Raw genomic sequence first — 13318 nt, forward strand, 5'->3', positions numbered from 1 at the left:
GTGTGTGTGTGTGTGTGTTTAACAAGTAATTATAATGTTGGTAAATGGCATCTTGGATCCCCAGCTTGGCATGGAACGTCTCGATCGTCATGGCAATATATATATTCATATATATATATATACACATTACATCGAGGAGGGGGCAACACAAAAAAGGAATGATGGAAGGACTCATAAATACTACCCTGGTAAGAAAATAAAAGGAATGTTGAATGCACACACACACATTTTCAGAACCTCTTGTCCCATACGGGGTAGCGGAGCCTACCCGGGAACACAGGGCGGAAGGCCGGAGGGGACACACCCAGGACGGGACGCCAGTCCATCGCAAGGCACCCCAAGCGGGACTCGAACCCCAGACCCACTAGAGAGCAGGATCCGGTCCAACCCACTGCGCCACCACACCCCTTCGCATGTTAAATGCTTAATAATAAATTCATTTTAAAGGAAGCTCTGTGTTGCTTTGTCTAGCCTTTTATGCACTTGAGTTCTACTGAATAAAAACCCTGGAAAAGAGATATAAAGCGTTGCAATCTGTCAGCATCCTTCAGCCGTATAGATGGTGCACCTGGAACACAACCACACCTTGAAAAACACACCAAAATCAAATGTCCTCAGCGGGAGTCAGGATTCATATATCACATTTTATGCCGCTAGAGCATCGGTTTGCTTTCCGTGTTTCCCTCTTTACCCCAAGTCACACCGTTTTACAGAAATGTCACTTCCTGCTCGGAGTAACGATCGATTTTCAATTGTGCTGCGCAGTCACTCTTTCGCACGTGAGACTGACGGTGTAAAATGTCGTCCGACGCGCAGCGCTTTAAACGTGGACGTTTCTGATCGGAAGGAGGTTTTTACGTTTTTGGTGTAAAACAGTAAACCGTTCACCTCTTGAGGTCTGAGCTTCAATTTTGTCTTTCGTCGCCGTTTCCTAACCGGTGCACCGCCTGCTGCGGAAAATCCCCATCACCAAAATCGGAGTCGAGGGAGCGTCCATCTAGGCCAAGCACAGATACCTGACAAATCCACGAGAGTCATATGTGCCAGACCTTTCCAAATCTTTGATTGCAAATATATATAAATACATTAATGTCGCGCAGCATATGATGGTGACATGGGAGATGCTGACATTTTCATCTCGTCGAAGGAGCCCTTCTTACTTACCGACTAATGAAAATAAGCGCGTTGGCCCGTGCGCGTGCTGACTCGCAGGAGACGTCTCTATAAAGGTATTTTACACAGCACTAACGTATATTAGCAGTGACATTTATTTGCTTGTGTAACGGTGATCTGCGGAAAGGCAGTAGAAGGAGCGAGAGAGACCCGCTCCTCGAAGCGAGCTGCTCGGAGCCACGGGGGGCGTTTCCTCTGCTCATAGAGACAACCGCACAAACAGCCTTCGTGTTCCTGGCACTGCGCTCCGGGCCGTAAATTGTGTCACTCACAGCTGCTGCGCGATTAGTCACGGACACTGAGAAGTGAGGGCCCTCGGGTGCGACTGGGGTGCGACTGGGGTGCGACTGGGGACTCGCCGATGACCCGCCGGACTAAAGGAGGGGCTTTCGGGAAGGTGCCGAAGGCCCCGTGAGGGAGATCCACCAACAAGGCGGCAAGAGGGTCGGTACACCGCTGCAGCCTCCGAGTGGATGGATGGCACAGACACAGACACACACACACTTACACGCACCCAAACTCCAGTGATGCAGGCCTCTCGGCACACCAGCGTGAGAAAGACAGAGAAACCTCTGAAGGAGGGGGGCGGCTGAGGTTCTCAGAGGAGGGAGCGGAGATGTAGGGGGTGGGGGGGAGCAGCACTCTTTTCCGAGTCCAGCGCATCTGCATTGACCCCTCCCACCCCACCCCCACCCCCCAGGGCTCCCTCCCTCCCTCCCTCCACCCCCGCGTGAGCCCACTTGATTGAGTATCTTTTCATTTCTCGAGCACTCAGCAGCAGCCTCGCAGGCAGCTGCTCGCCGGCCCAGCGGAGTCCCGCACGCGCCCGCCGGACACCCACGCTCCGCAGCCCACACCCTGCCGCTCCGCTCCAGGACCATTAGCGGCGAGGTAGGCGACATGGGGGAGGGGGGCGGAGTCGGTCTCCCTGGGAGGTTCCTCTGAAACTGCTGCACATCTTGCGTTTGCTGTGTTATGCTGGAGCTCAGGCTGCTCCGCTCGCGATTTTGCCATCAGGGAAATGGACGGTGCTCTGAAAACTGGGATCTCGCTCCATAGTCGGCACCGGGCGCGTATGCAGGTCTGGAACCGAGCGTGTGTTCCGTGTGGACCCCCACAGCTGTGTGCGCTGCTCGGTTTCTGTTACCTTCATTTTACTCGTCGCACACCAACTGAAATCCAGCCCAAATTTACATGCCTATTTATATCATTATCATTATTTACTCCATGTATTGCTTTTATGGTTATATATTGTGTGTATTAGTTAAACTATCTTTTACAGAAAGGTAGATTTATTTACCTTGTTGGGGACACAACAGTGTGTTACTGTGTCCATGCAGTAGTGTGTGTGTGTGTGTGTTTGTGTGTGTCTGCAAGAGCATTCAGCTGATGTGTAATTGACACATGCAGGAGTGACAGGGGAACATGGTAACTTACCAGCTGAGTGCTTTGTATTTATCCAAGTGTCAGTGCAGAATAGTTCTTTTGGACCAAAATTTTAATTTTGTCCTGGGAGCTGAAAGGATGAAAAATAGAATATATTAAAGATAGTGGATAAGTTGCATATAGTAGCAGGGGGAGTTAATGAGTTGAACATGACAGCTGAGTTGTGTCTGTCTGTAAAAGGGTATAACTCTATGTGTGTGTGTGTGTGTGTGTGTGTGTGTGTGTGTGTGTGCGTGCATCCAACAGGGTCGGTGGTGCCCCATGCGGGCCTCCATTTGCATGTTAAAAATTATTCCTGATCATGCTAAATGGCATTATTGCGTCAGTGTGTATTTAGGGGGAAAAAAACCAACTTGTTCAAGGTGTCAATTACTGTGACCGGCCAATAGGAAAATGGGTGGGGGAGGGGGTCAAAGGGACACTTCCCAACACCGTCCTGGGTGCAAGCAGGCCTTCGGTCCCCATGTCCTGGTCCCTGATGTGCCACAGCACTAGACTCTCACGGTGTGCGGATTTACACCCCCTGGAAAGCCTGCACCCCTAGTCGCGGTGCCTCGGTCGCTTGTTGTCCCCTGGACGTGCGGAAACTATTTGTGCGCTTTTGGCTCCTCGTAAAACTATGTCCTTAACTGGCTTCTGTTGGACAGGTCTTAAGGGGCGGTGGGTCTCATCAGTTTACTGCCTAATTGGCGTGATGTGAAGTTGCGCTTGAGTGGCCTTTAGCTGCAGATTTTCTTAAGAAATTTGTCTTAACACTAGGTGTCAAAAACACAATGCTGCAAAACGCATCTCAAGTCACCGGCATGCGTGTCATTGTAAAGTTTGTTTGCCTGCGTCGTCCCCGTGTCGCCGGCCGTGTCCTCCTGCCTCAAGGGGTCCTCCCCTTTGTCTGGAGCCGTTTCATCCTCCGGCGAGGACGCGGATATGCCTCCGCAATTGCTGTGTGGTGACGACACGCTGCATTCTGCGCGTCCGTCCGTCTGTCACCGAGTCATATGCCCTCGAGCAGCCGGGGGACACGGTGGCGATCTGTTCACGGGAAGGGGCGTCCACAAACAAAAGGGTTTTTAACGCAGTCTCACTGAAACAGGTGCTGTGCTAGACCTGCCTACTGCTGTCCTGCTACATGTGTTGAAAGAACCATTTGTCAACAAGATGCCTCTTGCCTGTTGTCCCGCACCCATCCCCCCATCTCTACCTGCAACCCCATGACCTCATATGTCTCTGCCTGTCCCCACCCATTCCCACCTGACCTCAGTGTCACATCCTCAGACTCCCTCGATGGCAGTCACCCCAGCAGCCACTTGCTCCAGAGCCGTGGGTCCAGGGACTCGATTCTGAGCTGCAGGAAGAAAGGACACTGAAAAAGGAGGAGCAAGAAGGACAGAGACAGATACAGGTATAGCAAAGACACACGGGAGTGCAGTCGAATCATCTGTCCCTTGTCATAAACACTAGTCCAGTGTAGGGTGTCAGAGCTCCACAGTCTATTCTGGAACCCTGTGGTGCAAGGCAGGGTACACCCTGGACAGGACACAAGTCCTTCATACAGCAATCTCACACACACACACAGTTTGGGGCCACCGATGCACCTGAGATACATGTCTTTAGATTGTGTGAGGAAACCAGAGCGCCTGGAGGAGATTCAAACGAACACGGGGAGAACATGCAAACTCCACACAGACCGAGCGGCTTCACACCCACAGCCCAGGAGCTGTGAGGCACCAGCACTACCTGCTGCGCCACCGTGCCACTTGCGGTGAAATGAGAGAGAGTGAAATCCTTGCTGAAGGACCAGAACTGGATGTCAGAGGGTTCATGAGACCACATGGGGATCAAACACCCTCTCGAGGTGGTTTCCCTGCCTGGCTGCTCAGAGTGTGTGTACTGTAGATGTGAAAAGCATATTTTTTCACTTTTTTCCTGGTATCTATAAAAGGTGCCAAATGTAGGGCAGTGGTTAGCACTGCTTCCCTTCGACCAAAAAGTCGCAGGTTCGAATCCTGTCTCCAGCAGTAGTACCCTTGAGTAAGGTGCATACTCTGTCTTGCTCCAGTAAAATTACTTGGGTGAATAATTGTAAGTAGATTAACACTGTAAATCTCTTTGGAGAAAAGCATCATGTAATGGATGTTTTTGATAGGAATGAGAGTAAAGGAACCGAATTGCTGTGTTTCATGTGAAGAAAAGTAGGGCGAACTGGGGTCAGGGGGCCGTGACCCTGTGACCACGTCTGCCCCCTAGTCGCCCCCCGGGGGGCACCAGCACCGGAGGGCAGCCGAGCGAGGCCGTCGCCATGCGCTGCTCCACCCTTCTGGCCATCCTGACGGCCGTGCTGCTGTACCTGGTCCTGGGAGCGCTGGTGTTCCGCACCCTGGAGGAGCCACTCGAGCGCGGCAAACACAATCAGCTGCTCAGCGTCCGCGAAGACTTCCTGAGGAACTACACGTGCGTGAGCCCCGAGACGCTGCTGGCCTTCATACAGGTACGCTCTCGCCTTCGAACAGGTACACACTCATAAAGGTACACTCAAATCCTTGTATAGATACACTCTCCATACAGGTATACACACCTACATTATAGGTATACGCTCTCCTTCGTACAGGTACACTCATACCCTTGTATAGGTACACTCTTCTCACAGGTGCACACACCCACGTTGCAGGTACACAACCATTTGTAGAAATGTGCATTTCTGCTAAGCTTTACAGCTTCCTGAAGATACGAACATTTTCATACTAATTTGAACCAACTGCAAACAAACGTGCGGAGAAGTTTATTCGTACAGTACGTGCACGCATTTACTCTAGACGTAGCAATCCTGCTGCAGGCTCACACTCCCTCGTAGTGGAACTCGTACGGGTAGAGCTTCGTCGTTCTCCAGCCCCACTGCTGAGGACCGACTGGCGAACGAACTCAAAGCCACGGTACGAGAGCAGCCTCAACACCTGAGCGACAACGGAGGGGCAGGATATTTAATTAACTGACGCTCCCTGGGGTTTCGCTCTGAACATCTTTTCATTCTCCTGGGGACAAGTGCTGTTGTGTACTTCGTGTTCTGAGGATAAGTACCTCTCTCTAAACGCTTGTACCGAAACCAGGCACATCCTGCAGCCCGCTGCCCTCAGTGGCCCGCTGTTTCTGCCGTGTCTAGTGCCAACACTGCCCCCTATAGGCCGTCCAGTAGCACTGCGAGTTGCAGCATTCTCCTCCTGTTGGCCTTTTCGGGAGAATTAGCTTAGCCTTGTTCAGCTTCTCAGGGAGAATGAGCTACTGGGTGACTGTCTCTTACCTGAATATCCTTCATATGGTTTCGAATCTGATGGCCTAAAGTATACATTATCTTGATTCATTTTCAAAAATAGTCATCGCTGCAGCTGCAGATTGATTTTGTTCTGGAATAAACTGAAAAAAGTTCTACATGGTTCCTTAACTGATGGCGCCACCCTTCTCCCGCAGGAAGTGGCAGATGCTGTGGGAGCGGGTGTAGATCCCACCAGTAACACCACCACCTTTTCCAGCCAGTGGGACCTGGCCAGTGCCTTCTTCTTCTCTGGCACCATCATCACCACCATTGGTGAGGGCCTCTTCTGGACCTTCTCAGTACTTGTAGAACCTTCTAGTAATGACACTCAACAGAACATTCTAGCATCAATGCTCATCCCTTCCAGAATCTTCAAAATCTAACAGTACTTACACAATACCCTGTATACCCTAGATAGATAGATAGATAGATAGATGTAATGAGATGCAGTTTTCATAGAACCGCCTTTTCATCACACTCACCCACCATCAGGTTTCGGGAACATCTCCCCCAAGACAGAGTGGGGTCAACTCTTCTGCATCTTCTATGCCCTGGTCGGCATCCCCATGTTTGGATTCCTGCTGGCCGGCGTCGGGGACCACCTGGGAACGGGCCTGAGAAAAGCTGTCGCCAAGGTGGAGATGCTGTTCCTGGTGAGCGACCCCCCCCACTTCATTATCTGTATTCATCATCATTTGCTTTTCCTCCTCAAACTCTCCTAATTCTTTTACTTAGGACCTTTCCTCTAAAACATACAAGTCCCTACGTTCGTGTCCGTCGCTGTGTCCCGACAGTCTCAAGTGCTGCAACATCAGCACTTTCCTCCCTGGAACACAGCTTGCAGCTCTTTGATAAAAAGTGTGGGTCATTAGTCACCATGCCACCTAGTGGTCTGCACTCCCGCACACTTTGTAACTTCATGTCTGGCTTTAAATTTATCTTGGTTGCTAAACCACTAATTGTGGTTTAGCAACCCTGATAAATAATTGTTGTGGTTTTGAAACTGGTTTAAGTACTGATCTAAAATAAATAAAATGAGCGCATTTACCTTTAAATATTAATGGGGGCAATAACCCCAGTTTTATTTTTCCCGTAATACCAATAGATTTTCGTTATGGGCTTCCATACTGAAGTGCAATAAATTAAATGGAGGTAATGAAGCTTTAAATATTAATGACTGCCGTTTCAGAAACTGGAAAATAGGCAGAGCTAAACATGTCGGTATCTCCTTTCTCGACCACGGATCCTTCCAGAAGTGGAGAGTGAGCCCCACCATCGTGCGAATCATCTCGGCCCTCTTCTCCATCCTGCTGGGCTGCCTTCTGTTTGTCGCCGTGCCTATCTTCATCTTCCAGGAGGTGGAGAAGTGGACCCTGCTGGAGTCGGCTTACTTCGTGGTCATCACCCTCACCACAGTGGGCTTCGGAGACTACGTGGCAGGTAGCACACTGGAGTCAAGGGTGTTTTACTCTCCTAAGCAATGGTACCCTTGGGCAAGGCGGTAAACTGGCCTCGGCAAATACCCAGCTGTATAAAATAGGAGTGTTTAAGTAGCGTCGTAGAGAATCTGCTGAGCTAAGCAACTACAGCAAATTGCAAAATCGATGTAGGAATTCCATCTGGGAACGAGGACTGAGACCCCCAGAAGCCAGACAGTAGAGTGTCCTCCTGAGTGCAGGAATAGTCCTTCACATCTCACTGTGGCTGGGATCAGAGCCATGGGGGGCCTTGAGTGGGAATGGGGTCCTACAGCTCACACATGTCCTGTACCATACAGATAGTATATTTATAAGTACCTTGATTATACTAGGAGAAGGGATGATGTCAGTAAAAGGCACAAAAAGCAGGACCACCTTGAATCAACTCACATCCACGGTGTTCACAGATGTGCCTGGTGTTCCTGAGTGTCGGTGACCACTAACAAGATGAGAAACCTTCCACGTTTATCAGATGAATCGGTCAACAATCAGCACTGAATATGACTTTATGGAGACAACACAGTTTTATTTTTAGTCATTTCAATACGTTTTTAATATAGCTCAAATTTCATTAAAATGTTAAGAAGAATTACAAAATATTTTTTTATTTACAGAATGTATCCTGTAAAGTCGGGGGGCGCGGTGGCGCAGTGGGTTGGACCACAGTCCTGCTCTCCAGTGGGTCTGGGGTTCGAGTCCTGCTTGGGGTGCCTTGCGACGGACTGGCGTCCCGTCCTGGGTGTGTCCTCTCCCCCTCCAGCCTTACGCCCTGTGTTACCGGGTTAGGCTCCGGTTCCCCGTGACCCTGTATGGGACAAGCGGTTCTGAAAATGTGTGTGTGTGTGTGTATCCTGTAAATTAACTGAGGGATATCTGTGCTATAAAGCTTTTGTTGTGTAGATAATAAAGAAGATGTGGCCAAAAGCTGAGAAATGTTTCACAAGTTTATGTGACGAATCAATCAGCAATCTATTTTCAATATAGGCTGTGGAGACAACTTACAGAGATAGATGGAGTCTTACTGAGTATTGTTTAATTAAATTACAGACCCTAAGGAATGAATAAATCAAGGAATGGCTGTATTTTTTTGCTGTAATCGATTATGACTTAGTGGTGGATTTATGAACAAATGGGGTTACAAACAGACTTCTGGCCCCAGTTGTGTTTGTCAGGTGAGGAGCCGGTATATATAATCATTGCTTTATCCTTGTAGTTCAGAGGCTGCTTGTGTTGCTTTCATTTCCCAGAGAGCTGAAGTTAGAGGAGCACCAATGATGAAAGCAAAGGTACAAAATACCTTGCTCTGTTTCCTCTCATCCCACTCAGGTGACAGTGGTGATGGTGGCAAAGACCACTGGTACAAGCCTTTGGTCTGGTTCTGGATCCTGCTCGGCCTTGCCTACTTCGCCTCCATCCTCACCATGATCGGCAACTGGCTACGGGTTCTGTCTAAGAAGACGCGTGCCGAGGTTGGTGTGGGGCCGAAAGAGTCTGGTTGAGACAACAGATGGGGCTGCAGGAACTAGGATTGGGAAGGTGTGGGGGTGGTGCGTGTAAGACAGTTTTGGACTGGTGTGGTCTTGTCAAGATGGACTTGGAGATGTTGCTCACCAATGTTGAGGAGTTCCTCTATCTTTTGGATGCTGTCTGCTGATGCCTTTATTGTTTTACCAGTTTCTTACCCCATGCCTATCCTCTCTTCTTCCCAAATACCCTGTCTCCCCCTCCCACCCCCAGATGGAGGAGCTCCGAGCACACGCCACGGACTGGACGCAGAACATCCAAAACATGTCTGTTGATTTCCGCATCCCCAACCCTCTAGACGACCCCTTCAAGCGTCGCCGGCGGAAACGACGACGTGGTCACCGTACACAGGGCCAGGGGGCGGGGCAGGACAAGACGAGGGAGGGTCCGGAGAGTGCTCAAGCGGGCTACAGTCAGTCGGAGTCGGGATCCTCATCTTCGTATTCAGATGCGTCGGACTCGGGATCCGAGTCGACGGAGACAGAGAGGGTGGGTGAAGGGGGTCAGGGGAAGGATTTAATGGGTGAAACGACCCCTCCGCAGCCCCTACCTGATCCCATCTTCTCCCAGCCTCTGGACTACTTTGGGGAGAACCTGGCCTATATCGATGAGTCATCAGATGCGCGAAGTGGGAGGTTCAGACTTGAATCGGCTGCAGAAGTGGCCCACCCCAACTCCACCACCCATTCAAGAGCCAAAAGGAGGCGCAACAGGCGGCAACTCAACCGGAAGATCCCAAAAAAGACAGAGGTCAACGGGAACTCCGAGTGGAAGGAACCCAATGGTGACATCCAGCCACCGCCCCAACCCCCACCCCCTCCTCCCCAACCCCCTCAGTGAAACTGAAGGCCCAAGTGCAAGTGCTCATGGGAAATGTAGTCCATAAGCTGAGCCTGCCAGTAAAGCTGTAGGTGCAGCCAGATGTTTACAGCAGGTCTGTGAGATGGATCCTTTAACAACCCCACCGAGGAGGAGGTTTCTCAAAGGTGCCTGAGCTAAAGGCCACAGGTAGAAAAGGGGTTTAGACCCTCTGGATTATTTGGATGGTTGTCTGGAGTTTCTACTTGTTTATGCTGCAACATTTTTTTTTACATGACTGCCACATGACTGATTTCCGAAGTGCTTTAAAGTGCTTTGTGTACAACGGTTTATGCAACGGTTTCGTCCTTCACTTCCTTACAGTTTCTTTTGTTTCCCAATGAAACTGCCCTTTTGAAGCGGTCACTAATTTTCTGCCAAAAAAGGTAGTAAATTAAAGGAAACATCATGATTGTGATTCATACAAATTCAGGCAGTTTGAGTTTGAAGTGAAAAGCAGACAATGATTCGGCTTTCTGAAGGACCCTGTGGGACTCTTCTGAGTGTGGACTCAACGATGTGCAGAGTTGAGGAGTTGTAAGATCTTTACCTCCGTCAGTGTGTTGTACAATGTGTGGAGGAAAGTGTATTTGGCCTTTCTAGTTAAGTTATGTAATCTTAAACCAAATTAATAATGACTGCTGTATGTTTAAAATTTACACATTTTCAGTGTGGGTGAATGTGTATTTGCGTGTGCAGGGGTGTGTGTGTGCATGTGACTGTTCGTGTGCATTCAACTTTAATGAAATAAAAAGTATGGTAATCCATGTATTGCATATTCAAGGACTGTTTCGTAGAAAATGCCAGTCACTCCAACCTTTGCTGCACCTTTGTCAGTGTGTGTGAGTGTGTGTGAGAGAGAGAGAGAGAGAGAGAGAGAGAGAGAGAGAGAGAGAGAGAGAGAGAGAGAGAGAGAGAGAGAGAGAGTGTGCTCATCAATATATGTTTGCACAAGTTGTTGCCTTGGCCTTTTCCTGCGAGTATAAATAAATTACTCACTCACGTGCCTCTCAACTGATTCTCCTGTGTTCATTATACCAGACAGTGTTGTAAATATCAGTAGTCAAAGTGCTCATGGAATATTGAGTAAAACATTTTTATTACTTGTACACATGCAATGAAAATGAGGGATCGTACATATTGCAAATGTTTGCTCTTAAATTACGAAAAACAAAAGGCTTATTAAGGGTTTGAAGGCAATCCATTTATCCTGAGCAATATCTGATTTTCATTATTCAAACTTCTGAAAGAAGAAATTATACACAGATATTAGAGAAAAAGAATCAAAATGAATATAGAAGATTAAATGGACAAGAAACGTACCAATTAAAATATACTGTATAATAATAAAAATACAAGTACTTGTCAGTTAGAAACAACTTCTTCATTAAGCTTATTATGATTAAACACAGTTAAATGGGATTTAGTTCTCATCAGTGTGTGTCAAATGTCCACTTCTGACAAAATAAATAATGATGGTGACACTTGATCATCAAAAAAGTAAAACGTTAGTTCTGTGACACCAGCAGTGTAACAAAAAGTAAAATGTACAATAAAAACAGTACAATATGGTGGCATCACTCACTGCAGTTGTACAGCTTGTTAATCCTCATGATGTCGATTGCAGACAGCTCCACTCTCTGGCCGATCTGCACAGAGGCGTCCGGTATGGGGGTGATCGCGTCCTTCCCATTGCTTGAGAAAGCATTTTTGTGACAGACGCAGTACAAGAGTCCATTAATGTCAGAAAACAAAGAGCCTTAACTGACAAAGCTATAAAGAAGAGCAAGTATGGGCAGATTTTTTAAATGCATTCATTTCAGTAGGTGATGCGTTTCTCCAAAAGCATCCAAACTTAATTTTCTCCAAATGAAATTATCTCCACTTTTTTACCAGTTCATACAGTTGGATAATTTTTTACAGGAGCAGCTTAGGGTGGAGCCTGCAATGAACTGACGTCCTGTCAAGGGTGTACCCCCGGCAGGCCTTGCACTAATGATTCTGGGAAAGGCTCCGGACCACCATGACCCTACTTAAGACAAGCAGTTAACGTAAGTAAGGGAGCGTAACCTGAAGGGAGGTACTTTGCGCACTGCTGGCATTCAATCCCACACCCTCCCCATTCAAAAGCAACAGCGCCAACCACTGTATTACCTGCTGTCCCTATAAAGACACTCCCATGAATAAAGAAAATCCCACCTTACAGCCCAGTCTTTCAGCCCAGGATATATTCACTGAAGGGCTTTCAGTCCAAGTGGACTTGTGGATGTTCGGCAAACATAGCTGAGTGAACGTGCTGCCTAAGAATGTATTTACTGGAAAAGAAATTACTAATTATTCTGAAATTCTTTTGCCACCTAGTCCCTTTTGGCAAAATTAAAGAGAAAAATTGCTGATGTGCATACTGGATCAGATTCAGATGCATGCTTCCCACATTTCACCCACTTTCTAGAATGTTCTCCCAGTTTATCTTGACATGCTGCTCGCGGTCACTCCTCGTGTGCTCGTGGAAGAAGCCCAGCATGTGGTTCAGCTCATGTTCAATGACACCATGGGAAACACAGCCAAACATTGTCAGGGAAATGATCTGTTTTCCTCTGCTTTTTCCAACACCTGAGTAGCATCTGGCAGTAGAAAGAAGACCGTATGCTGCTTGGACACAATACTTATTTAAACAGTTTCCCAGTTTGCCTCGTATTTTTTTTACTTCACCCTTTTTAACTTTACCATGACAAAGGTATCAGTGTTCACTGACCCAAATCTGCTCTCATTGCTGATGTAGTCCCTCTGACCACTCCAGGGGACAAACCAGATGCATGTCTTTTCATGAAAGGATTTCATAACAGCTTCAACAGTTGCCATGTCAGTGTCCTCTGTCACGTTGAACACAGTGGCATCATGAAACAACACCTCAAAATGCCCAGTGCATCAGATTGTTGATGATTTTCTTTTAATGTGTTTCAAACCTGAAATATTTGATCAACATGTTGTGAACTTCAACAAAGACACGTCATCCCCAACTTACGATAGTCACTGCTTATCACGTAGGGGACCTGGACAACTCCAGAGGGGCACTTCTGTCATAAGCACTGGTTGTTCAAGCACTTCAAGGCATTCTTGGTCCTGGGTAAGGTCACATCACCCTCAAAAGAGCAACTCAGAGATTCCTGTGAGACACACATACACCATACTGTACAATTCAGCACTAATTTCAATATTCAAAAACACAGCTGGACCGAACACATGTGCACTTTATGTCTGTTGAGGATTTCACTAATTATTGTATATGACAAATTGGTGTTTGTTGGTCTAATTGGACATGGGGGGTGCGGTGGTGCAGTGGGTTGGACCGCAGTCCTGCTCTCCAGTGGGTCTGGGGTTCGAGTTCCGCTTGGGGTGCCTTGCGATGGACTGGCGTCCCGTCCTGGGTGTGTCCCCTCCCCCTCTGGCCTTACGCCCTGTGTTACCGGGTAGGCTCCGGTTCCCCATGACCCTGTATGGGACGAGCAGTTCTGAAAATGTGTGTGTGTGTGTG

At 48.2% G+C, this 13318-nt stretch overlaps 2 protein-coding genes across 2 annotated transcripts; one reads left to right on the plus strand and one right to left on the minus strand.

Moving 5' to 3' along the window:
* The first annotated feature begins 2175 nt into the window (after window positions 1-2175).
* kcnk4b (potassium channel, subfamily K, member 4b) lies at window positions 2176-9765 on the plus strand. Its single transcript, XM_018728862.1, has 8 exons — window positions 2176-2254; window positions 3892-4018; window positions 4805-5104; window positions 6079-6196; window positions 6416-6576; window positions 7177-7363; window positions 8728-8870; window positions 9139-9765. The coding sequence occupies exons 3-8, from the start codon at window positions 4916-4918 to the stop codon at window positions 9763-9765; spliced, it is 1425 nt and encodes a 474-aa protein (XP_018584378.1). The 5' UTR covers window positions 2176-2254; window positions 3892-4018; window positions 4805-4915.
* Window positions 9766-11271: 1506 nt separating this feature from the next.
* On the minus strand, window positions 11272-12422 carry LOC108920244 (low choriolytic enzyme-like). Its single transcript, XM_018728861.1, has 2 exons — window positions 12229-12422; window positions 11272-11545 (listed from the first exon to the last, which is right to left on the minus strand). The coding sequence occupies exons 1-2, from the start codon at window positions 12353-12355 to the stop codon at window positions 11361-11363; spliced, it is 312 nt and encodes a 103-aa protein (XP_018584377.1). The 5' UTR covers window positions 12356-12422; the 3' UTR covers window positions 11272-11360.
* Between the last annotated feature and the right edge of the window lie 896 nt (window positions 12423-13318).

Source organism: Scleropages formosus, chromosome 21 (genome assembly GCF_900964775.1).
Source record: "Scleropages formosus chromosome 21, fSclFor1.1, whole genome shotgun sequence".
NCBI lineage: Eukaryota > Metazoa > Chordata > Actinopteri > Osteoglossiformes > Osteoglossidae > Scleropages > Scleropages formosus.

Bases quoted from the DNA above. Each gene is read 5' to 3' on its own strand.
- kcnk4b (XM_018728862.1), top strand. From the start codon at position 4,916: ATGCGCTGCTCCACCCTTCTGGCCATCCTGACGGCCGTGCTGCTGTAC. The intron at 5,105-6,078 runs GTACGCTCTCGC...CTTCTCCCGCAG, and splicing joins CGCTGCTGGCCTTCATACAG to GAAGTGGCAGATGCTGTGGG. The intron at 8,871-9,138 runs GTTGGTGTGGGG...TCCCACCCCCAG, and splicing joins CTAAGAAGACGCGTGCCGAG to ATGGAGGAGCTCCGAGCACA.
- LOC108920244 (XM_018728861.1), bottom strand. From the start codon at position 12,355: ATGTTTGGCTGTGTTTCCCATGGTGTCATTGAACATGAGCTGAACCAC. The intron at 11,546-12,228 runs GTGGGTGAAATG...GCTTTGTCAGTT, and splicing joins CTGGGAGAACATTCTAGAAA to AAGGCTCTTTGTTTTCTGAC.